Consider the following 24,309-nt stretch of genomic DNA (forward strand, 5'->3'; position numbering starts at 1 on the left):
GGCCTGATTTGCTATGCAGGAGAAGCAGCGCTCTGGTCAGAGGATAACCATGTAATCAATGGAATGAAAAAGCTGCTCTGGCTGTGAAGGTTAAGAGGGGTACTGGATGCTTTCAGCCCACTGCATACGCCACACATGCATTCAAAATACACTCCAGTCTGAGTGTTGCATCTCATCCCCTAATTCTTCCTCATTTCACCTGCCCCCGCCCCCTCTCTCTCTTGTCTTTCTTTGACATGCCTTTATCTCTCTTTTCTCCCAGCTCGGTCCCTCCTCCTCCTGCCGCCACCTCTTTTCGCTCCGTTTCCCCTCCCTCCTAACAGTCTTTTTCTTCCTCTGCATTATCTCCATATATCCTCGGTCTCCCACTTTATTTGTGCTCTCCTTCTCTCTCCTGTTCATTTACTTTCTTCCCTCCCTCCATCCTCGTTTCCTTCGCTCCCTCCTACCTTTCCCCAGTGTCGGCTGCTGTCACTGTGGCAAAGAAAGTGACCAATCAGAGCTCGTTTCACCGAAGCGACATCTCTCTCCCTCTCCCTCTTTCCCTCACCCATTTCCTCCTCTGCTTCCCTCTATTCCCATCTCCTCTTCCTCCCGCTCCTCCTCCTTTTCGTTCCCATCTGCCTCTCTTCTCCACAACCTCTATCAGCTCACTTCCTGGAGACCAAATGCGATGCATTATGGGAGACAGACGGCTGTCTAACGGGGTTAGTTGTGCAGCGTGGCTTATCATCAGAGACACCGCTAATCCTCTGTGTGTGCGTGTGTGTGTGTGTGTGTGTGTGTGTGCGTGAGTGCATGCGTGCGTGTGTGTGTGCGTGCACACCATATGAGCTGATGAACTCATACATGCCCCCCCCCCCCCCTCCTCCTACCCACACACAAACAAACACAACCTCACATGCTTACTCTCACATTCTCCAAACAGGAGGAGGCGGCGGCCGACGAGACATGTTTATGTTCATCAGTCTCTGCCAGGAGAATACAATTTGCATGATATAAGCATATTTCACCCTGCTGTGTACTGTTTAGCACCGTATCCACTTTACGGCCCGCCTCTGTTTTTACTTATTTTTCGCTGAGTTCAAAACGATGAGTCCCAGGCCCCCTTTGCCTTCACAATTACCTATATAATAAGAGCTAAAAGGCTAAGAGGGACTATCTAATCCCTTCTCTGTCTCCATAAAACTGTATCTAAAACAATGTGTGTGTGTGTGTGTGTGTGTGTGTGTGTGTGTGTGTGTGTGTGTGTGTGTGTGTGTGTGTGTGTGTGTGTGTGTGTGTGTGTGTGTGTGTGTGTGTGTGTGTGTGTGTGTGTGTGTGTGTGGCGTGTGCGTTTGCGTGTGTGTGTGTGTGTGTGTGTCTTTCTCCTCAGGTGCTGATATGTGCACACCATGAGCGGACTGGGGGAGAACTCCATGGAGCCTCTGAGCTCGGAAAACCGGAAACGCAAGCTTTCCACTTGCGACACGCCTGGTCTGGGGTGAGTGTGTGCGATCGGCAAATGAGAGGGGAAAGTGGGCTACTGGGTCAGTGATTTTTCTGGAGCCCGGGCTGTGCAGCTATTCTGTTGACGTCTGCCCTGATGAGTAAGAACTGAACTGTGTGGAGAGAAAAAAAAAAAAAAATCTGCGGGGATTTGGAATGCAGATTTAATTGAAAAATTGTTTCATTATATTAAAATAGCAGTCGTCCTCTTCATTTCACTTTCTTTTCACTATTTTGAAAAAGAGAAATCAATTTTCTCCTCGTCCTGATAATGGAGCGTATTATATTTCTCGTCGCGAAGAAAGAGTCATTGACGATGAATAAAATGTGCTTGCAAGCTGTCTTTATTTTGGTTGTCAATGTTTTGATCCCACTCAGATCCTCATCAGGTCAAAAACACAAGAATAAGATGTTACTACTTAAATCAGTGAGTAGGTTGGATTTTATTTTCCCTCTTGATACTCATTTGCACTCCGCTTGCACCTACATTTGTTGATTTCAAACCATATTCCCTGTTTGTCTTCACCACAGCTGTCAAACGAAGGCAATTAGGATTAGAAAATTAAATTACAAGTGGTGCAGATCGTCTCATCCCGCCACTGTTAAGAAAGCCGACAATATTATAACCTATTTAAAAGGGGTCTTACGATGCTTTCTGTATTTTCTGACAAAATAGGCTCACAAGGTTGTTATTTCATGCTTTTTGTGCCTGCGGGTATAATTCTATTCATTGTCTGTGAACACAATTTACTCTTCAGTCCAAGTGAAAGCTGCATTTTGTAGTAAATATGTTAAAAAGTAAATAAGTTCAATCCGATTCAAAAACATTAAAATATTGTTCCAGACTTTAAAAAATGTCTGATTCTCATTATCAGATATGTTGTTTATGTTCCATTGTCTCTACTGTTGGTTGAACAAACACAAGTTTTGTCATTGAATTCATGGTTTTCTGGGATTGTACAGACAGTCGGTGTTGTCGGCTATTGATTCAGTCAAAAGTTGATCTGCAATGTAACCAAAGAACTACAAATATAACCCTTTAAGGGTCATTTGAACGTGCTATTAATGGGAAACCTGCTGCTTACTGCTTTTAACCTGCACTCATGTTATCTCGATCATCTTTAGTCACGTTGCTTTTTATACGTCATTGTTTTTTAATGACCAAGTTTCCCTCCATTTACTTTTCCTTTGACATTTTCTTCTTTTTAATTATGATGAACATAACACGTTTGGACGGAAGCAGCTGAGAATGCTTATTTTATTGGCATGCTCAACGAGGTTGGAGTAATTCCCGATTCTATTAAAGCGTGCGGTTTCCAAAGGAACGATGATCTTCAAACCGAAGTATCAGGCTTTAATCGTACACGTGAGCAGCAAAAACATCTGCGTCAAAAATGTAAGAAAAATGAAAGTGAGAAGCTGTTCGAAGAGTCGGAGTCGTGCACCTCATGTCGAAGAGTCGCCTGTGCCACTCTGTTGCGGTTCCACCGCTGCGGGCAGCGGCGACAAACTTGGCGCTAACTTTGCACTCCTGCGCCCTGCAGGTGTGAGAGGAAGCGGCGGGAGCAGGAGAGCAAATACATCGAGGAGCTGGCCGAGCTGATCTCCGCCAACCTCAGTGACATCGACAGCTTCAATGTCAAACCAGACAAATGTGCCATCCTCAAAGAGACGGTGCGGCAGATCCGCCAGATCAAAGAGCAGGGTGAGTGGACTGAAGCTGTCTAAGTTGGGGTGTGTGTGTGTGTGTGTGGGTGGGGGTGGGGGTGGGGGCGGGGGTGTTAAAGATATGGGGAGGTTTTCAGAGACAGCTGGAAGTTAGGATGCACACAGATTTACAGTTCATCGACGCAAATACACGTTCCCAGGTCTCACACACACACACACACACACACACACACACACCCACACACACGCACACAGGAGCACACACTCACCCTCAGAGCCCAGGTGCAAGGACAACTCCGTCATTCATCTCCCGCAAATTTCACAGTCTTAAATGTTTATGTTTGGGTGGAAAAAATCAGCCATGCTTTGTGATCCTGTCATTCCTCGTGCATGTCTGGGTGGGTGGGATCTGTGTGCCGTGTGTGTGTGTGTGTGTGTTATGATGTTATGATCATACACAGCTGTGTGCTGGCCTCACCGGGGGCTGTTTAATTGGACGTTTGCAGGTAATCTCATGCCCATCCATTCTGCTGAGCTGCCAAATTGTTAGTTCAGTTACATCTGCTGTTCTGGAGGTTCTGCCTCTCGTTACGCGTCGGTCATTTTGGGCAGGCTGAGATGTTTGCATTGCAGGCTGTACTGTAACACACACACACACACACACACACACACACACACACACACACACACACACACACACACACACACACACACACACACACACACACACACACACGCTGTCTCCCACATTCAGACGTGTGTCACTTTAAATTTTTCCATTTCAAGGTGAGTTTGTAGAGATCAGGGGAAGAGCTGGCGGTTATTTTCGTTCTTTCTTGTTTCTGCTGGGCTCTGTCAGTGTCTGCCACCTCGACAGGAAGGGGAAGAGGCTACAGCTGGCCCTGACTGGCTGCTGACAGGTTGCCATAGTTACAGGAAGTGAAGACAGAAATGACACGAGCGTTTAGACTCGTCTCTCGCTCTCTACCTGTTCCTCCTCTCCTCTTCTCACTTTCAGTTGCTCTTACTGCCAGTCTTCGTTTTGTTCTTTTCTCCATCAATCATTCCCGTTTTTCATCTCACTTGGATTTAATATTCTCTCCTCTTTCTCCTCTTCTGGCTCCCTGCAGTTCCCCCCCCCCCAAACCCCCCCATGTCTCATCTGTATTGCAGCACAATGAGTTGCAGCATCTTCAGATTTGCTCCCAGCATCTTAAGATATTGAATGAACTGATGGAGTGCAGCCTCTCTCTTTCTGGCTCTCTGCTACTCCGTTTGTGTCTCATTTTCTCTTTCTTTCCTTCAGTCCTTCCTCTACCTAACTTCACAGCGCCTGGCTTTAGGCAGAAATGGCTTTTTTTTCTTTTGTGTGGGTATCAGTGCCCCTTGGGAGCTAATCAGATAGAATGATTCCTGTAGCCTAGCAGCACCCCCCCCCCCCCCTCCAACCCCCAACCAAACCCTGCAATAATAATACAACAACCCAAAAAATGCAGGGGGTTTTTCTTTCCCCTTCCCAATGTCGTCTCTATCCACTGTCCTTTTTGCTAAGCCTTTGGACTTTACGTCTCCCTCTTTTACTCCAGCCGTCTCGCCCCTCTCTCTTTCTCTTGCTCTCTGATTCACCCCCCCATTAATTCAGGTGTCTTCTCCACTCCTGCACCATTACAGCCTCCAGAGCCTCCCTCTCTCTCTCTTTCTTTCTCTCTCTCTCTCTCTCTCTCTCTCTCCCAGCCTACCAGACAGTCCCTCATAGTCTGACACTGAATATAAAGCATGAGGACGGCAGCTACCTGCTCCACATGCACCCAGCCCTCTCCTCCTCCTGACGGGCTCCTCAGAGAAACCAGCCTCTGTCCGTCTCCCTCCTCACCTGTAGTTTTAAATTAAAAAAAAAAAAAGAAGAAGAAAAACAGAAAGAAAGAAAAAGTGATGCTTGGGAAACGCTGCCCCCTGCTGGTGCACCTAGAGAAGTGAATGACTGTCTTTCAGGTTGCTTGAGTTTCAGGTATCGTGACTTCACCTTGTCTTTCGCCCTTGCTCTTTTTTTTTTTGTTCTTTTTTTTTTTTTTCTTTTGCAGGAAACTGAGTTTGAAGTGGCTGTTGTTGAACTTTCTTTTTCTAAAATCTTCTGTCTTTGCTCTTGTGTGCAGGAAAAGCTTCATCCAACGATGACGACGTGCAGAAGTCTGACGTGTCCTCGACTGGTCAGGGGGTCATCGACAAGGATCACCTGGGGCCCCTCCTGCTGCAGGTGAGTCCAGTGCACACGCCCCCCCCCCCAATCTCGTCTATCTGCATTCTGATTCCTCCGCCTGCTGGTGTTGACCTCTCTCATGTTGTGCGACCCCTTCTCCTCCCCTCTCCTCCCCTCCCACCTCCAGGCTCTTGATGGCTTCCTGTTTGTGGTGAACCGGGAGGGCAGCATCGTGTTTGTGTCAGACAACGTGACGCAGTACCTGCAGTACAAACAGGAGGAGCTCATCAACACCAACGTGTACAATATTCTCCACGAGGACGACAGGGAGGAGTTCCACAAGAACCTGCCCAAGACCAACCGTGAGAGACACACACACACACACACACACACACACACACACACACACACACACACACACACAAATAAATATGCTCGCAGGGGAAAATGACCGTCTGCTAAGGAGTAAACTCTGCCTGACGTCTTCCACAGGGCCGGGGGTATAAAACAAACTTTGAGAGGTTATAACAACTTTGCCACATGTCAACGTAAACTCACCCAGTTATTTATTCATGCTCCTCCGGTCTTTACTCCATCTCTTGTTATAATGAGGAGCTCCTGGGAACCCTTGTGCATGTGCATGAGAGCTATTCAGAAATACGCGCGCAAACACACACACACTCACACTCACACTCACATAGACATGCACACACTCACACACACCTGACAAAATACACACGTGCGCAGGAGCACCCACCCACTCGGTGCTAAGCAGGCAGAGCGTAGCGCAGCTGTCAGTCACACTCAGTGGTCCAGACAGTGTAAAACAGGCCCGAGCTCTATTCAGATCCCTTGGCAGCCATCTGGAAACTACGTACTGCTGAATAATGCACCTCCACACTTTCCTCTACTTAATTCACTGTGTGGTTGCATGTGCACGTGCACTACTTCTCTCCAAAGGAAGTATTCATATCTGATACTTAAGTAAAACGTATCAATGCAATGCAGTCAGAAAATTCTGCTTTCCGTGTAAAAGTACTGGATAGAAATGACAAATCTGATGTGTGATGGTGAATTTTGATGTATTCAGAGACATTTTCTGTAAGATTTGATCAATGAGCAGATTGAATGAAAAGTAATTGAATTGAGCCAACATGAATAAGTGCTCAGTCATATAATTTCCATCCTTGTTAAACCCATGTTCATGTGTCAGGGGCATTTTAAAGCCATGTTTGGTTGAGGTCAAGTTAATTATGGACCAATTAGATGTTCATCTTTAAAAATAAGCATAATCTAATATTTGTTGTGAGTTTCTTTCCACTAAGTCTGATGTTGTCTGACTCAACCTGCATGAAAAGAAACGCCTTATTTTAATCCGTAATAGCAAAAAATTATGTGATTTTTGGTTTTTGAGTGATAGTTTTGAGAAAACTTGATATTGAGGCCACATTTAGACATTTCAAAGACTAAATAAACTAACTTTTAATTGATAAAATACACAAGAGCTGAAACAGTGGTGGAAAATATCAGTGGTTATAGTTCTGACCCATTTTTTAAGACTGTGCTGCCACTATATATTATTATCACAAATTATGCAGATTCAAGCACTAAATACGTTCAGTTGTTTTTGCATTTCGGCCAAAAAATTAATTCACCTATTTGTAGGAATCTTTTGTCATATAAGAATTATTATTTCCAGTAACATATATTCAGTTTTACAGCAGTGTGAAAGCAGCTTGTTCCATTCATCGTACTTTCTTGACCTGTATACACAAACAGATCAACCAAAGTTTACATACAGAATAAGGCGTCTGTAATAATAATAATGTTTGCTTTTCAGCATAAACCCTTCAGGATATCATCGCGTTTCAAGGCAGCATGCACAATTGCTTTACTGAAGCTGTGGTTGTTAAAACAATGGTTTCAATGAAACTGAAACAGAGAGCATGTTTCTTGGTGATTGTTCACCAGAAGAGACACAAACAGAAAGTTTGAGATGTGTGTTGTCAGTTTCTTGTTCTCATTATTTTTTTTATTTTTTTTGACCAGTTGAAAACAATGATATCATTCATACTATAGAGCATATTCCTCTTACTAAGTGATTTAATTTCAGCTGAACTTGTGAAGTGAATCATTGGACTGGCTGACACGGTGCTGACGGCTCAGCTTCATGTGTCACAGCAACGTATAGCCATTAATGAAAGAATTATTATTGAAGGAATCCTAACGGAGGGAGCAAGAGTTACTGTCCCAAATACGTAATTGCTCATTTTCAGAAACTTGGTGTGTGTGTGTGTATGTGTGTGTGTGTGTGTGTGTGTGTGTGTGTGTATGCGTTACCCGCACAAAGCACTATTTATAAAGCTGATTAATTATGGATATGTGTGCTCGACTGAACCTGCTACTCGATTAACTGTGCAGTAACGTTCCTAAGCAGCGGCGGCTCCGACGTGTCATTGACACGTTCCCTCACTTATCCGTCCACTTTGCCCTCGCGCGCTCCTTTATTCGTTCCGTCTCTTTATCTTTTAAGACTCATCTTTATCTACTTTTCCTCTGAGCGTCCCTCGTGCCTCCCGCAATTCACTCCTTCTCAGCCTCATTCATTCTTAATATGGCTGCCCGCTAAGATGAATATTGTGGTTGTCTGTTCCTCAACCTGCTCTCTCTCTCTCTCTCTCTCTCTCTCTCTCTCTCTCTCTCTCTCTCTCTCTCTCTCTCTCTCTCTCTCTCTCTCTCTCTCTCTCTCTCTCTCTCTCTCTCTCTCTCTCTCTCTCTCTCTCTCTCTCTCTCTCTCTCTCTCTCTGTCTCTCTCTCCCTCTCCCTCTCCCTCTCCCTCCCCTCATTGTGTTTCGCTCGGCTGCTCTGCCCCTTCATTATCTTCTGGGCCCATGAATGAAATGCGCTCTCGCTGCACATTCCTACGGGATGACCACTGACCAGCTCCAGTAAAACACACACACACACGAGCGAGCACCCAAGAAAACACCCAAACACAAACAAAAGCAAACACGCACTGCACGTGCGTGAAGTCGGCTCTCGTCGTTAGCTGGTGGGGTTTTTTGACCTCTCTGTCTCGCCTCGCTGTTGTTTAATTGCGTCTGAGGGGAGATGTTGGCGCCGCTGACTGAGCTGCAGTTGATTTTTTTTTTTTTCCCCCTCCGTCGAGGAGAAAAACCCAAAGCCTTGTTAAATCACCTCTCGCTATCACGTCGCCCCTCCCCTCCCCTCCACCGCCACCCCACCACCTCGCCACCTCCCGACACGTCTCGCTCTCCTGGGTCCTCTCTTGGATCCTCCCCGCACCTGCCAGACAGAAACCTCCAGCCAACTCAAGGCCCCCCCGATAAGGCTCCACACAGACCTTGGGAGTACAGTTGGGTGTCTCTCTGAAGTTTGCCTCCCCTCTCCCGCTCTCTTCTTTCATTCCCCCTGTGAAGGTGACCCCGTCTGAATGTGTGTGTGCGCGTGCCGTGATGAGGAGTCAGGGTCTAAATGAGGATAGATGGCTGAGTGTCCCTGGCCTCTGCCCACTGCGGAGCACACTGAGAGGGAGAGATATTGGAAATCGACACCTTGGCTACATTAATCCCATGGTCCATTTAGCCAAAAGTCCCAGCAGCAGGAGAGGCTTCTGCTTCTCAATTGTGGAGAAACAATACACATTGCATTGCAGTTTGTTTGTTTTCTTTGTTGTTTGTGTGGATCAGTGGCAGAATGGGTCTGAGCTGTTTATGATATTCCATTACAGGCGGTCCATTCATCCCCGTGTGTGTGTGTGTGTGTGTTTTCACTCCCATAAGCGTCTCCTCTCTCTCATCCCTTCGAAGTCCCGAGTGTAAATTTGTTTTTGTTTGTCTTTCGCTTCCAGTAAATGGAGTGTCGTGGGGAAACGAGGCAACCCGACAGAAGAGCCACACCTTCACTTGCCGGATGCTGGTCAAGTTTGGCCATGCCCACGGTCCCATGGAAGAGGGGCCAGGAGGGCCCCGCTACGAAACCATGCAGTGCTTTGCCCTTACCCAGCCCAAGGCCATGATTGAGGAGGGGGAAGGTAGGAGGACAGCAGAAGAATCTTTTATAGGTTGGATGTTTGGCTTATCATGTCTTTGTGTAAGGAGACATCCGAAAACAAACTAAAGGTTACAGAGGGGCTGAAGTCAGATAAAGTGAGTCTGACGTGCGACCCAAAAGCCTTGCATGCATTTAAAAACTGAAGATAGACTTTCTAATAAAGATTCTTTACATTCATTTTATTAAAAGGAACAACATTAAGTATGCCTGTTAAACAGCTTCTAAAGCCAAATATATATTCTATCGGTCACGTGTCAGCACACAGAGATGTGATTAATCCAAAGTGAAGATTGCAATGTGGAATAAAGGTCATTTAAGTGATTTGGTTGTTGATGCCAGGTGCTCTCATACCTCGACCTACAAAATGTAATCTTTTCTTCTTTTAATTTATGTTGAAGAGATTCTTGTCGTATGTTTGGGACATTTTCACATAAACGAGGCAGAAAATGGTTCTACAAAAAAAACCTGGAACCATATTGTGTCTGACACGCAGCCGTCACCAGGTAGAAGCATAAATATAGTTCAGTATCAAAGAAAATATGCCAGCACTCTGAAGCAAATAGAAGAGGAGACTCTTAAGATGCTAAAAGAATCCATTTGTAATATTAATGTGACATTAATGCAGGACGGTTCATCTTGACGACGCTCATCTGACACACCTCGGGTTTGAGATCGCAAATCTTTTCTTGTTCGTTTGTCTCAAATGGGTTTGAGGCAATCTGCTGCTCCGAAAAGAAAAGCTTTTGGCATGTTTTTTCGGCAGGTCTATAAAACCTCAAAAAACAATAAGCCCGAAGTAACGGCAGTGATTTTGAAACATAGCTGACGCTCCTCTGTTTCCACCCGCAGACCTCCAGTCATGTATGATCTGTGTGGCTCGTCGAGTCACGGCCATGGAGCGAACGGAGAGCTTCAACACTCGGCATGAGCTCTCCGGTGAGGAGCCTCGCACTCCACCAAACACTCTACACAAAGCCGTGATGTTTGTTGTTTGACTCACCCTGTTCCACCGCTGTCCTCCCTCCGGCAGGTAAACTGATTCAGATCGACCAGAACTCTCTGCGAGCGTCGATGCGTCCGGGCTGGGAGGATCTCCTGAGGCGTTGCATTCAGATGTTCCTTCAGCACAGTGACGGGCAGCCGTGGTCGCACAAACGCCACTACCATGAGGGTGGGTCTCACACGGGAGCAGTAAGCTGGACTCAACAGGCATAGCGGTTCAGACGCAGACAATTCACCTTAGTTGACTTCAGGGAAGTGGGAGTACCTGGATTAAACCTTCTCATGCACAGGCAGAAGATGCAAACTCTGCACAATGTAATGGCCATAACAGTGTCATTGGTTTGTAACAGACTGTGGACTCAGTTGTCTATTCAACATGTCCTCCAATGCATTCGTAATGCTGGGAACAGTTAATTCTGCGACCAGAATTATTTTTAGTTGCTGTTTCTTCCAAGAAAGAGGATCTGAATCTCAATGAGGGCTGCTGTTTAAACACACATACGTACCTCACGCATCCGTGTTTCAGTATTGATCTCATGAATACGAATGTCTGCGCTCTACGACATTGATCTTTGCCGTAATCACAGAGTTGGTTTTCGATATGAAGGTGGTGATTGATGACCTGCGTTATCAGATAAGTGTTACTGGGTGTTTAATTGGTGGGGGTTTTTCTGCGTGTGCAGCCTTTCTGCAGGGTCACGCCGAGACGCCCCTGTACCGCTTCTCCCTGTCCGACGGCACTCCCGTCACCGCCCAGACCAAGAGCAAACTGTACCGTCACCCCATGAGCAACGAGCCGCAAGGTTTCATCTCCACTCACCTGCTGCAGAGGTCAGAAACTGAAAATACTCACACTGCATTCAAGCTTGTGTCAGTTGCTGCACTGACAAGAAAAGCATTTCCAGAAGATCTATACAAGGCAGCCGAGGCATTCATGCCTCGTAAATAGCTGAAGTAGCAAGTTGAAGTAGCCTTTGTGAGACAGATTCCACACAGGAACTTGTATTTTAGCTGCATTTATATCAAGTCTCGACAATCTGAGATGTCATTGTGGGGCAACAAAGCTTTTCAAGGTTTTTTTTTTCTTTTTCATTTCTTTAAACCATATGCTTGTTTTCTTTTTTTTCTCCCACTCAGGGAACCTAATGGTTACCGCTCAGCCTCTGGTGGGAGCATGATGCCAAATGTCATGAGACAACAAGGCATGGGGGGCCCCAACCCGAATGCCCAAATGAACGTGAACACCGGTGGAGGGATGGGTATGGGGGGCATGGGTGGCATGAACAGAGGCTTCGGCATGAATGAGCAAGGCCACATGGGCCACATGGGTCCGATGGGAGGTGGATCCATGTATGGAGGGGGCGGAGGAGGGGGAGGAGGCGGCGGCGGCGGCGGCGGCGGCGGCGGAGGAGGAGGAGGAGGTGGCGGCATGGGAAATCGCATGATGCAGATGAATCAGATGGGGCAGATGAGTCAGGTGGGGCACATGAATCAGATGAATCAGATGGGTCCCATGAATCATCCAGGACCGGGCATGCAGCCGCACCCACAGCAGCCCCCATTTCAGAGCAGCGGCGGGTTTGGGCTCAGTGGCATGAACAGCCCCTCGGGCAGTCCCAGAATGGGTGGCCCCCAGCAGGGACTCCTGATGTCACCCAGGAACCGAGGGAGTCCAAAGATGGGCTCCAACCAGTTCTCGCCTGGAGGTAAGTTTGTTGGGTTCCATTCCTTTTCTTCAGTGTCAATATTGTTTGGAAGTTTATGTAATTGAGTTTTATGTGATTTTTTTTTTTTTTGTCCCAGGTATACACTCTCCTATGAGCGGCATCAGCAGTGGTGGAGGAGGTGGCAGCAGCACCACCACCTTCTCCAGCAGCTCCCTGAATGCACTACAAGCCATCAGTGAAGGGGTCGGGAGCTCACTCCCCTCCACCCTGACGTCGCCCTCACCGGCCCACAAACCAGACAGTTCTCCCAGCATCCACTCCTCCTCCTCCTCCTCTCAACCCAGCCAGCCGGCTAAAGCAGGCCAGGACGGCTCTAAAAGTCCAGCAGGAGGTTTAGGCCCTGGCTCCGGCGACCATCATCACCCCATGCACCATCACCACCATCATCAGCATCCTCAGGCTGAGAGTACCGGAGATCGGCCAGACAGCCAAGCAGCTGCGGCGCCTAAAGAGTCTGGAGAAGGGGGCAATGAGGCGGGGGTGGCGAGCTCGGACCCCCCACGGCGGATACTGCCAGATAGTAAAGGGCATAAGAAATTGCTGCAGTTGCTCACTTCCCCAACCGAAGAACTGGGAATAAGTGGCAGCGGGCCGTCGGGGCCTCCTGCACCGCCCCCGTCAAACAGCAGCAGCACTCCTGTGGGCTCAGACAGCAAGGACACCAATGGAAGCATGACAAGCCCCTCGTCCACTGGGGTCTCCTCCTCCTCTTCAGCCGGTGCCAATGCCAGCCAGGCGACGGGGCCAGGGGGCGTGTCAGCGTCACTATCATCAGCCCACTACACAGGCTCGCTGCAAGAGAAGCACAAGATCCTCCACAAGCTTCTCCAAAACGGCAATACTCCCGACGAAGTAGCAAAGATCACCGCAGAGGCCACAGGAAAGGTGTCACTCGGGGGCCAGGAGGGTGGCGAGGTGGGCACAGGAGCATCTGGGGCCATTCCGGGCCCTGGGTTGATCACAGACCCCAAGCAGGAGCAGCATAGCCCCAAAAAGGAGAAGACCCACGCGCTCCTCCATTACCTCCTAAACAAGGATGATTCCAAAGAGCCGGTGGACGTCAAGCCCAAACTCGAAGAACTCGAGGGCAAAGGACCTCCGGGAGCTGCCGGTGGCCCTCCTCGGGGTGGCCCCGGGTCCGGACCTGGTCCTGCAGCCGAACATCCCGAGAGCAAGATCAAATCAGAACCACCCGATGATGTAAGATTATATATTCAGCCGAGAAATGTGATCATTCTGCAACTGTGGTTTCCTGACGTGGAAAAAGTTCCATGTAAATGAAAGTATTTGTTTGAATGCAGTCTGCAGCACATGGCACTGCTGGGTTTTTGTGTGACCAAGTCCAAGTTTTACTAGTTCTCCTGCAAATAAGTTCCAGTTGAGGAGACTTGTGCATGAAGTGAGAGGAACCACTGTGCTTGAGCTCGAGATCGATAGGACCTGGTTCAGTCTTTGACTTATTGTTTGTGCTCTTATTATAGCTTTTAATCAACTATATGTACATATTGAATAACTCTGCTCATTTGTATTGATCAGTTGCACAACCTGGAGTCTATCCTGGGAGATCTGAGGGGTTCGAGCTCCGACTTTTATCCGGAACAGGCTGGCGGTGGCGGGCCGAACGACGCCGGAAACAAACCGCCGGGTTGCCTTGATGACAGCCTGCAGGGTGAGTGGTTTCATGGTTTCATGGTTTCATGGTTTCATGGTTTCAGGATTGCAGCCTCAAAGAGGTGACAGTTTATCCACCGTCCGGGTGTTATGACATACGGCGTTTCCTTTGTTTTGTTTCATGAGACAAATACAAGTGTCGCCATTTGTCCGATTGTGTCTCCTCAGCTGCAGTGTGAAAAATCTGTTCCTCTTTGGCCACAGTTTTGGCGAGATCCTTTATTACAAAAACGCTGCGAATCCAAAACCATTAATAAAACTAAATACTGTGGTTTTAATCACTCCCAGTGGAAAGATATTTCGATTTTAATTAGGCTCAGAAATCTTAAAAAAAAAAAATGTATTCAAGTGCAACATTAAAAGCTAATGGCTGTTTAAAAGTATGTCGCCGCTGTATTGAATGCTATGAAAAATACATTTACCACCACGTTCTAAATAAATGATGATTCATAAGACCACAGTGGGAAGACTGACGAGGTGAGTGAGTTCAGGAGCAGAGTTGAAACAATATTGTTGATTATTTTCCAGGTTAGTTCATCACTTTTCAGTCAGAACTGCTATTTCATATTGGTGCATCTTGTCACGTACGCTTCTGGAGGATTTACTTAGTTTGTTTGCTGTTGTCTATTGCATAATTGTTATTTTGATTTTTTCTTTTTTAATACAATACAACATTGTTTTTTAAATGCATTTAATGTATTCGTACAGTTATTGGATGTAAAGGCACACATCACAAACATCTCCCCTGGTGTTGTGCACAGGGAGTCCAGGAATGGGTCCAGGGCCTCGGGGGCCTTTTCAGAGAGCCATTTCCATGGACGGGAAGCCCCCTGGAGGGCCTGGAGGGCCAGGAAGACGCCCCATGCTTATCAAGCAGGAGAACATGATGGGCAGCCCAGATGGCTACCCAGGAAACATGGGTGTGTGTTCAAGAGTACCAGCTTGATTTTTTTTTTTTTTTTTTTTACAATCAGGATATTTCCTCTTCATAGTCCTCTGCTTCTACCTATGTTTGGTGGGCATGTGCTCCCTTATTTTGTTTTTTTTGCTGTATTATAGTTTCTTACAACGTATCGTCTAAACGTAACCTAAATATAAGTTAAATTCAATGAACCATTCGTTACTGACCACACAGTCTTGGTTCTGACACACACACCTGACTTTCATGTGTTATCAGGACCAATGAGTAGAGGCATGGTTCCCCAGAGGTCTCCCATGGGGGGTTCGGGGGAGTGGGGAATGTCCCGCTCCAGCACCAGCCCCGTGGGCTCGGCGGGACACCCGTCCATGATGCGTCCGGGTATGGACTACAGCAGCAGCAGCAGCAAGGGAATGATGTCTGGACCCATGGTCAGCCGCTCCAACAGCGTACCGGGCACCAGGTCCATGCTGCAGCAGCAGCTCATGGATATGGGTATGTTGTCCTACGGTCAGCAGGTGAAAATAAGTGTGACAATAAGAGAGTGGAACAGGAGAGTTTCCAGCATTGCGAGGAGGAGCTCTTCGATACTGCAATCGTGAATGATAATGTTCATGAACAATAAGCCTGAGCTCAGGGCAGCAAACCCCTGACTTTACAGATTTGAATCCAGTCACAGCAGAAATGTAGCTATAGTCACATGTAAAAAAACCATGTGACAACCAAAAAACAGCCAACTGGTGATCTGTCTGTATTTTCAGGATTTGAAGCTGAAAACAGACTTTTCAATCACAAATATATTTGTATGTATTGACCAATCCTATTAAATGTACAAATTAAAATACAGATGAGCAGATTTTTTTACACATTTAAATACCTAATTACAGACAGACAAATTACGAGACGACCTTTGCAGATTCAGTTTCACATTGATAAATTTACATTGACTTTGGACAGATGGATTGAATTACAGACAGACAACTCTCCATATGCAATGACAAATAGTTTTGCTACAATAATACCCCCATACATATCGAGGTATTGATCAGGCAGTCCACACTTTTCCAGTTTTGCTTTGTCCATATTCTCACATATATTAGTCATTTTTGCATTGAGAACAAAAAAAAATTGCTCCAAGACATAATTTCATGGAGATGAAAAACCTGTGGCTATGCTTAAATTTAGAAATTGCAATTAAAAATTTCCCCCTGGGAAATGAGATGTTACATTTAGAAGAGGCTATCTTTTCAATTACTTTAAACTTCTTTGACCTTTGGCTCTTGACAGACCAAAATTAAAACAGGCTTATTGTATAAACAATGATTATGTCCATTATCATCCTCGCTGTACTTTCCACTGTGCACATGTAGAAATTAATGTTAGCTTCTTTGTGGTTTTAGGGGGCTCTGCTGACATGGGTATGGGCCTGAGTCCATTTAGCCAGCAGGGCCAAGCCAACCAGTCCCCCTCCTGGCCGGACTCCATGATGGGCATGGAGGGCAACAGGTTAGTACATCTTCCTTTAAAGTATTCCATTAGGACTTATAGTCAAAAATGAGCCAGGAGGGCAGATGATCTTCTAACGTTTTGATTTGATTTTCTGTGTTTTCATTGTAGACGCCAATTCGGCAACACCCTGGACGACCTCCTGGTTCCTCCCACCACAAGTGAGGGTCAGAGCGATGAGCGTGCGCTCCTGGATCAGCTGGATTCGCTGCTGAATAACACCGACGGCATCGCTTTGGAGGAGATAGACCGAGCTCTCGGGATCCCGGACCTTGTTAGCCAGGTACGAAACAAAGAGGAATTGATAACTGTCACATCTGTAGTCTTTGAGATCTCTCAATAAGTGACATGACAGGAGGAAATATCAGTCTGCATATCATGACTCACAAGTGAGCGTTACGTTTGTCTTTGCATTCGATATTTCAGTCATGACTCACCGTGTTCAGACTGTTCTCTCGCTGAAAGGAGATAGATGAGCCCAGAGGGAACCGTCTGTGCTGCTTAGAAAAAGACAATTACAAAGCCAACCAGTTGGAAATTAATCAATTAGATGAAGAAGTCTGACAAACTTCTCTTTTTGCCCCCCTTGTCCTGTCTGCTCCAGACTCAGGGAGCGGAGCAGCAGCTCGAGCCTTTCCCGGGCCAGGAGCCGTCCATGGTGCTCGACCAGAAGCCCATCTATGGACAGGGCTATCCCGGACCACCCGCCATGCCCATGCAGTCTGGCTACGGAGGCAACCCCATGCAGGGACAGGCACAGCAGGGGGGCTTCGGCCCTATGCTCTCTCAGATGGGTCAAGGCGGTGGCTTCCCGGGCATGGGGGGCATGGGGGCCATGGGGCATCCTCGTGCAAACATGATGAGGCCCAGGATGATGAGCGCCAACAAGCCCATGAGACTCCAGCTGCAACAGAGGCTGCAGGGACAGCAGGTAAGAGGACAACATTACCAGTTTATGACTTTACATTTGAGTCTACAGTTGTTATGAGGTAATACTTTTACTGTAATTTCACACATTTGCAGTAAAGGGAAAGCAAAAATTATATGTGCAAAAAAAAAAAAAAGTCACATTCCTAACACTAGAAATGTGTACACTGTCCCTGGAACAGCATGTTTACGACAGATAGCCTCTATCACTGTAAAGCTGAGCGCTTCATCTCAAAAGAGGTGTGATGCACATTTTATCTTTTCTTTACAAAGTCCTTTCAGGAGGTTTTCTTTTATCTTCATGCCAAAATAATGCTGCTTTCAATCTACCTCTTTCTCTTCTCATCAAATGTTCTTTTCCACAAAGTTCATGAATCAGACGAGGCAGGGCATGGCCATGAAGATGGAGAACCCGGGAGGCAACCCTGGCATGAGGCCCGGCATGCAGCCTGGCATGGGAGGACAGGTAGATGACAAAAGCGCCTTTGGTTCAATATCAGACTAGACCATTGTAGTTGGAGATTTACAGCGGTGTTCACATCTGCAGTGCAGCTGTTTGGTCTGGAACAAAGCAGAAACAAAAACACTGAAAAGTCACAAATTAGTATTGTTGGCTTTTCAGTTGGCCAACAAAATGAATAAATTATGTACGGGACACTTAAGTGAAGTATAAAAAGCAGACTGTATGTTGGTCGAATGCATAGCAAAATTTCCAGTCTTCTGATGGCATGAGCTTATTATAGCTGCGGGATTCTCGAGAATTGAGAGCCTATAAACACTTAGAAAATGTAGAAGGGAGTCAGCTGTCATTTTGCATCTCATGTCTTTAACTTTTTCTGCTAATGATTCAGATTCAGTCCAAATTTAGATTTTCTGACACAAAATGGAAAGTATTTGTTGTCTGCTGAGCTGTAGACAGATGGAAATATGAATAGACACGCAGTGGAATAGATATGACGAATGAAGCGGTTATTACAAAGTCAATGCACAGAATCTCCGGTCTGAACTAAGTGCTCGTGAGCGTAACATCCCGGTGGGGAGAAACGCTTTGCAGCACTCACTCGAAGAGTTCAAAAAGTTCAAGTGCGAGTGGTTGCAAACCTGCTCGCAGTCCCCCGGGTGAGGCTCCGCTCTATTATAAATCTCCCATTTAAGTGTTTGGTTTGTAAGTCTTAACTAAAACCATTGACAAGGTCAAGCTATTAATAGAGTAACTTTGTGCTGCCTAATGAAAAATACCCCTGGTTGTGTTTTTTTTTCTTTTTTTCTTCCTCTGAAATAGCACTTGTTTCTTTAGGGGTGAACATTAAATAACTCAGAGACGCCCTCGACTATGAGTTTGGAGCAGATAAGTGCATATTTGAATGTGAACATACAGTTATGTTATATACATGGGCTCATGTATAAGTGTGAACTCCAAGCTCATAGCCGGTTTTCAATATTTATTTCTGAATTTTTACCGTATCAAATAGAAAGCTGTTGTCTACATTATGTATTTAATGCATTTATTTTTTGTTCGACGTCCGTTTGTGTTCAGAATGGGATCATGAGTTAACCCTCTTGCTTCGGCTCTCACTGTGTGTGTGTGCGTTTGGCGCAGCCGGGCTTCCTGAACGCTCAGATGATGGCACAGCGCAGCAGGGAGATGGTCACCATGCAAATGAGGAGGCAGCGTATGATGATGCTGATGCAGCAGCAGCAGCAGCAGGCCGCCGCCGCCGCTGCCGCCGCCGCAGGGGGATTCAGCCCTCCTCCCAACGTCACGGCCCCCGGCGGCATGGACAACCCCATGGGAGGGCCAAACATGGGTCAGCCGGGGCCCCAGCAGTTCGGCTATGGCGGGAGTTACGGTGAGTCTGCCGAACAGAATAGTGCTGCTCCCTGGTGGTGAGTTTGGGCACTGCGTGGGGCCATGTGTCACGTATGTCTGGAAGACTTGTGTCGGAAATCTGTTGTCTCGTGGAGAGAGAAGAGCACTAAAGATGAGGTTCCTTTCCACAGGGATGGGCCAGCAGGGAGACCCTTCTTTCGGACCGTCGGGCGGTAGCCCCCCGAACATGATGCCGGGCCGCCTGGGGCCTCAGAACCCCATGATGCAGCAGCACCCACAGGGTGGGCCCATGTACCAGGGGGCTGATATGAAAGGCTGGTCGCAGGGAGGCATGGGACGCAACAGGTACGACACGTTTACTGCCCTTCGGATGGCTCTCAGTGGAGACGGAAGAGATGGAGAAGTTTAACCCTTGCGTGTCCCGTTCTCTGCTCGTCACCAGTTCGTACCCTCAGCAGCAGTTTGGGCAGCAGGGGCCCCCGGGGCAGCAGCAGTTTGGGCAGCAGGGGAACCCGGGGCAGTATGGAGGCATGATGATGAACGGAGGCATGCCGACCGGTGGAGGAGGGGCTCACATGGGCCAGATGGGGGGACAGATGGGCATGAACCCGATGGTGATGGGACGCATGCCTATGGGACCTGATCAGGTACGTAAAGGGGGTCCGGATCAGAACAAGCTCTTCATGTCCTTCTTGAACAACAGCAACATGTCCATATGTACACTTGAATAGATATTTAACGCTGTTGCCCCACAGGGGTCTTTACTTCATAATTAACACAAACAATAATGTTACAGGAACTCAAAAAGAATACCTCATTTGCCTTTGTTACATCCTTTGATTCTTCACACCTTTCCCTTTTAACCTGCCCATCATAAATCTGGTCTGCTCTCAAAACGTACTATATATGCTCTTCTGTTTGTCACCCAAGTATTTAGCCTGATGTTTACATTGCACTAGCTTTAAAAAAAAAAAAAAAAGCTTTAAACAACAGGGATCTGAGTTAATGCTAGACTCACACTTTAAGACCCAGGTGGAAGACATTGTAAACGTCTACAATCATATCTTCACATGATTACAGTGATATTGAGTACACTGACGCCACTCCCTCTACCCTCTGTCTCTGCATCTCTCTCTTTCGGCGTTGCCGCTGCTGGTTGGTTTCCCTGCGATGCATTTCCTACTAGAACTGCCTGCGGCAATGTCAAGTAGAGGAATATTTCAGTGTGCCACATGTTCAAACCGAGCCGGGGAGGATTGATTTGAAATGCTGCGAGTGAAACGAGATGAATAAAGCAATGAAACTGAAAACGGAAGATTTCACATGAAGATTTAAAAAGGGGCTTGTGTTAGGATTGCCTGATTGGCTGTGACTGAACTCTGTCACTCGATCTTGACGGAGGTCCTGACGCTTCTGAAGCCGATTACACTCATTAATGCCATCACCGGCGTCTCCGTCAGGCCGAGTCTCCCACTGACCTCAATATAGACAAAACACAGAAGATGGATGCAATGAATGGGTTCACAGTCTCTTAATTCAGGGTCTCAGTTGTAACACAATTAGGGAGTTTTGCATTGAAAAAAGAATAACACTGAAACGCTTTCATCGCAGTCAGAGGATGAACTTTAGTCTTCAAGTCTTCATGCACCAGATGAACTTCTTTACTCAATCCACTATGACTGAAAGCAACGTTCCTGCCCTTTAAAGGTTACCGGTTCACCATTTAAAGATGATTTTCCCTCTTTTTGCCTCAGGTATATCTGGAGATCAGGATCCAAGTTGTTGATCATGGATGAAGCATTTACATTGTAAAACCTCTAAGAAATAACTTAAGAATTAAGATATGTCTAAATTCCTGAAGTCATTTTCATCGGTTGCTGTAAATGTTGACGTTCTTTCCGAAGTAGATGGATCTGAGCCAAAGCTGTTTATTTAATGCGTATTTCTGCAGAACAGAATGCATTTTGTTGTCACGCCTCCGAAACATGATTGTAAAAATGTTCACGTTCACTCTAAAAACAGAAGCATATGTGTCGCCTATAATAGGTTAAATGGAAATTATGGAAATTGGGAACAATTAGAGTTGAATGTGGCTGTTTAATTATACATAATGGGCATGTTGCTGTTCATTTAGGATCAGCTTGAGGTTTGTCATGAAAGCAGGAGGTGTAAGTTTCCGGCAGCCGTGGCAACGTACAAAAATGGAGGAAAAATAAATAAATCAGCTTTAACTGCATATGTAGGGAAAAAATATTACTTCTATTTAAACTTAAAGCTTTACGGGTTTACTTTTTGGTAATGAAGAACCATTGAAAATGAAAGCGGTGTAATAATCCTGAGTTTCTCTCGATGTGTGATATTTGGCAGCTCAGCTTTATTTAGATTTAGAAGACATTTATATTTTCTGCTGATGAAGTAACTTGAATTTTCAGCTTTAATCAAACATTTTGTCCTTCATAGGCCTAAAAATAATGCTGTAGAATTGAGGATGCATGGAATTAAGTAGAGAGGGTCTACTTCTTTATTTCTGCAGAATGAAATATGCAAGTTGTTGGTGTCCTACCTTGAAAACAATTATATCATGACAACGTATTAATGTTGCTTCTGGCTATAAAAAGAGAGGTGCACATGTGCACGATCCCACGTCTTATTGATGTTTATCTCTGCCAATCAGGATGCACTTTGTTCACCAATCTCGTAGTTTTGCATCTAATTTGTAATGATATTTACATATAATTTGACCGCGCGTATGGGCATGCTGCTGGTGTTTCAATGTGAATCCAAAGGATACCTGGACTTCTGTTACGGTTTTAATGAGTTGTTTTTCTTAAATGTTGATTCTATTGTTTTTTCTTTCTCTCTCTCTCTTGCTGTTACAGAAGTACTGCTGAACATTGGGAGCATTTGTCTTGCTGTGATCAGAGATTGGGGGGGGGGCTGCAGCCCAGGAGTGTGCGTGCGTGTGTGTTTGGATGTGTGTGTGTTTGCAGTGCTACGCTCCCACCAGATGAGGGAGTGAACTCTCCTTTGGACTCGTGGCCAGTTGAAGGCGACCCCGAGGAAAGAACAGTCACTGGAACCACTGTGACTCCTTCACTCTTACAGACATAAAGACCCCCCCCCCAGTGGTTCCTCCTGTAGACTGTACTTTAATATTCCTCTTCATGGGTGGTATGTTCTCCCCACGCCACTCGCAGGACCAAACAGTAAAGGTGGACAGATGTGCTGAGACATCCTCTCCTTTGTCGAATGTCCAATGAAGCTGTAATCAGATTTTCTTTCTTTAAAAAAAAAAAAAAAAAAAATCGGGACTCTTCTCTCGTTTCTAAACTTTGTGGGATTTTGATCCGCCGTCTCTCTGCTGCTCCTGGAGGAGGATTTCTGTAACTGTGATCCTCGATGACGAGCCATCAGATTGTGACACCATTCACATGAATGTCATTAAGCAGTAGCACATTTTCTTTACTTTTCTTTCTGTCGTGTGTGTGTGCGTGTGTGTGTGCGCGCGCGTGTGTGTCCTCCAGGACGCCACCGGACTAAAAGTACGACTGAATTACTCGTTGGCTGATTGCACTTTAAGGAAAAGCCAACATCAAAAGGATTGTGGCAATATAGAGGCCTTTACCCAAGAGTCGGTGCATAGCAGCAGACATTTACTGTTTATTTCCGTGTGTGTTTCTCCCCGAGAAGAAAAGGGGGCTATTGATTGGGGAAGGGTAGACCTGACGATCTTTGTTCTGAAGTGGGAACCAGTAGAAAGGCGGCAAGCACAGATTTTATCAAACACCCTCGTCTACAACTAAGAAATTAACCCTTTTTAAGTCATTTTGAAGTCAAAAAGTCTTCTTTTAATGTTCGAAACTTCTCTAATATTTCTAAAGGTTCACGAGGGTGTGATTTTTATCATTCGAGAGACAAAAAACAACAACATTTTTTAACACCAAATGATGCAGATATTTTGCACCAGTTTACAGTGTTAACAACAAGTGCAGAAGTAAAATTGATCGCCGGTCCTGATGAAATGATGTCCAGTTTGTGGCGCTGTCACTGCAGGTGTTAAGAGTTCAGTGTCGGTGTGCAGATCTCCAGCAATAATCCTTCCTCCTGGTTTTCCCTCTGAGGACAAAGCTGAAGCATCGTTTACTCGAAGCGACGGTATTGCAGTATTAGACATGATGTCTTGTTTGGAGCTTTGGATTTTTTGGTTGTTTTTTTTTTTTTTTGTCTTGTGAATATGAATTGTAAATAGGCTTCAAATGTACTATATATAAATATATATATGCTTTTGTAGGTCACATACTGTTTTTGCACAGATTGTAAGGCTTGATATTTAAAAGTGTAATTTTCTTATTCTGTCATAGGTCAGCTTTTATTTTCAATACTTTAACCGTGGGTTGGGAAGAAAAGGGCCTCTTTTTGTAAGCAGTACGTGTAGATTTTCTTTCATATGGCCTCTTTCCTTCTGTCAGAAAGCACTTTTTTTTTTTTCATTTTAGATATTGAAATCATAAACTTCTCTTTATTTTCAGAAGACTTTGTCTTAGCTCCAGAGGTGCTAGTGAGTAATTGTCTGTCTTTTTTTTAATAAATTATTTTTGTTTTGACAAAAGAAAAAGAAAAAAAAAATACTCAAAAATATAGAAAAAGAGTTGACACATGATTGTGTTAGGCTTTTAGGGGCCCGGATGTCTTACCAGTATGTGGGTGGGTATGTTCTGAACTTGACCTCATGCTTCCATGTACGACTTTCACTCCCGAGGTTTCTGTGCTCTGAATTTTGTTCGGTTTATTTTGGGGGAGGTTGTTCAGCCTCGGATACCAAACTTTTGAAAATCAATCCTGTTTGTTTGTCTGTCCGTGAGCCTGTTTTTGTTTGTTTGCAGATGTTTACTCCTGTTGGAAACTACACAAGAAGGAGTTTTAATCCCTTCACTATCTGTCTTACCATTTTCTTTTTTTTCTTTTCTTTAATTGTTTTCTCTTTTCTGTTGTGTTTCCTGTGAAGTTTTTTGTTGAGAAATCTACCTTTGAATGCTCAATCCAAAGATTTTTGTTTGTCATTCTGCAGTGCGTAGAGACCGTTCCTGATGTAGATCGTGCAAGTACTCATGTGTGCTTTTACTGTTGCACATAACCTATAATATACATTGAGCTAAGTATGTTTAATTGCATATATTATACCCCCATCCATATGAAGTAGTGTAGAGACGAGTCTGCTTCTGCTGAGGTGGTTTGACTTTCTGTTTGTGATTGTTTCTTCCTTTCTCTAGACATTATGGCCAGTTGAATTGTGGTGCTG

General features: G+C 45.6%; 1 protein-coding gene across 1 annotated transcript; it reads left to right on the plus strand.

Annotated features, from left to right (window-relative positions):
• Nucleotides 1–1,394: 1,394 nt before the first annotated feature.
• LOC308130278 (nuclear receptor coactivator 3-like) lies at nucleotides 1,395–22,704 on the plus strand (the record flags this gene model as incomplete). The annotated part of the gene is made up of 21 exons (XM_080496528.1): nucleotides 1,395–1,483; nucleotides 3,033–3,193; nucleotides 5,310–5,410; nucleotides 5,541–5,715; nucleotides 9,225–9,407; nucleotides 10,277–10,363; nucleotides 10,458–10,598; nucleotides 11,113–11,260; nucleotides 11,567–12,135; nucleotides 12,233–13,356; nucleotides 13,693–13,825; nucleotides 14,589–14,747; nucleotides 15,005–15,241; nucleotides 16,147–16,252; nucleotides 16,364–16,535; nucleotides 16,857–17,183; nucleotides 17,547–17,645; nucleotides 18,780–19,029; nucleotides 19,181–19,355; nucleotides 19,453–19,657; nucleotides 21,890–22,704. The coding sequence occupies 21 exons, from the start codon at nucleotides 1,395–1,397 to the stop codon at nucleotides 21,899–21,901; spliced, it is 4,653 nt and encodes a 1,550-aa protein (XP_080352654.1). The 3' UTR covers nucleotides 21,902–22,704.
• Nucleotides 22,705–24,309: the final 1,605 nt, after the last annotated feature.

Source organism: Blennius ocellaris, assembly GCF_963422515.1.
Source record: "Blennius ocellaris genome assembly, chromosome: 5".
NCBI lineage: Eukaryota > Metazoa > Chordata > Actinopteri > Blenniiformes > Blenniidae > Blennius > Blennius ocellaris.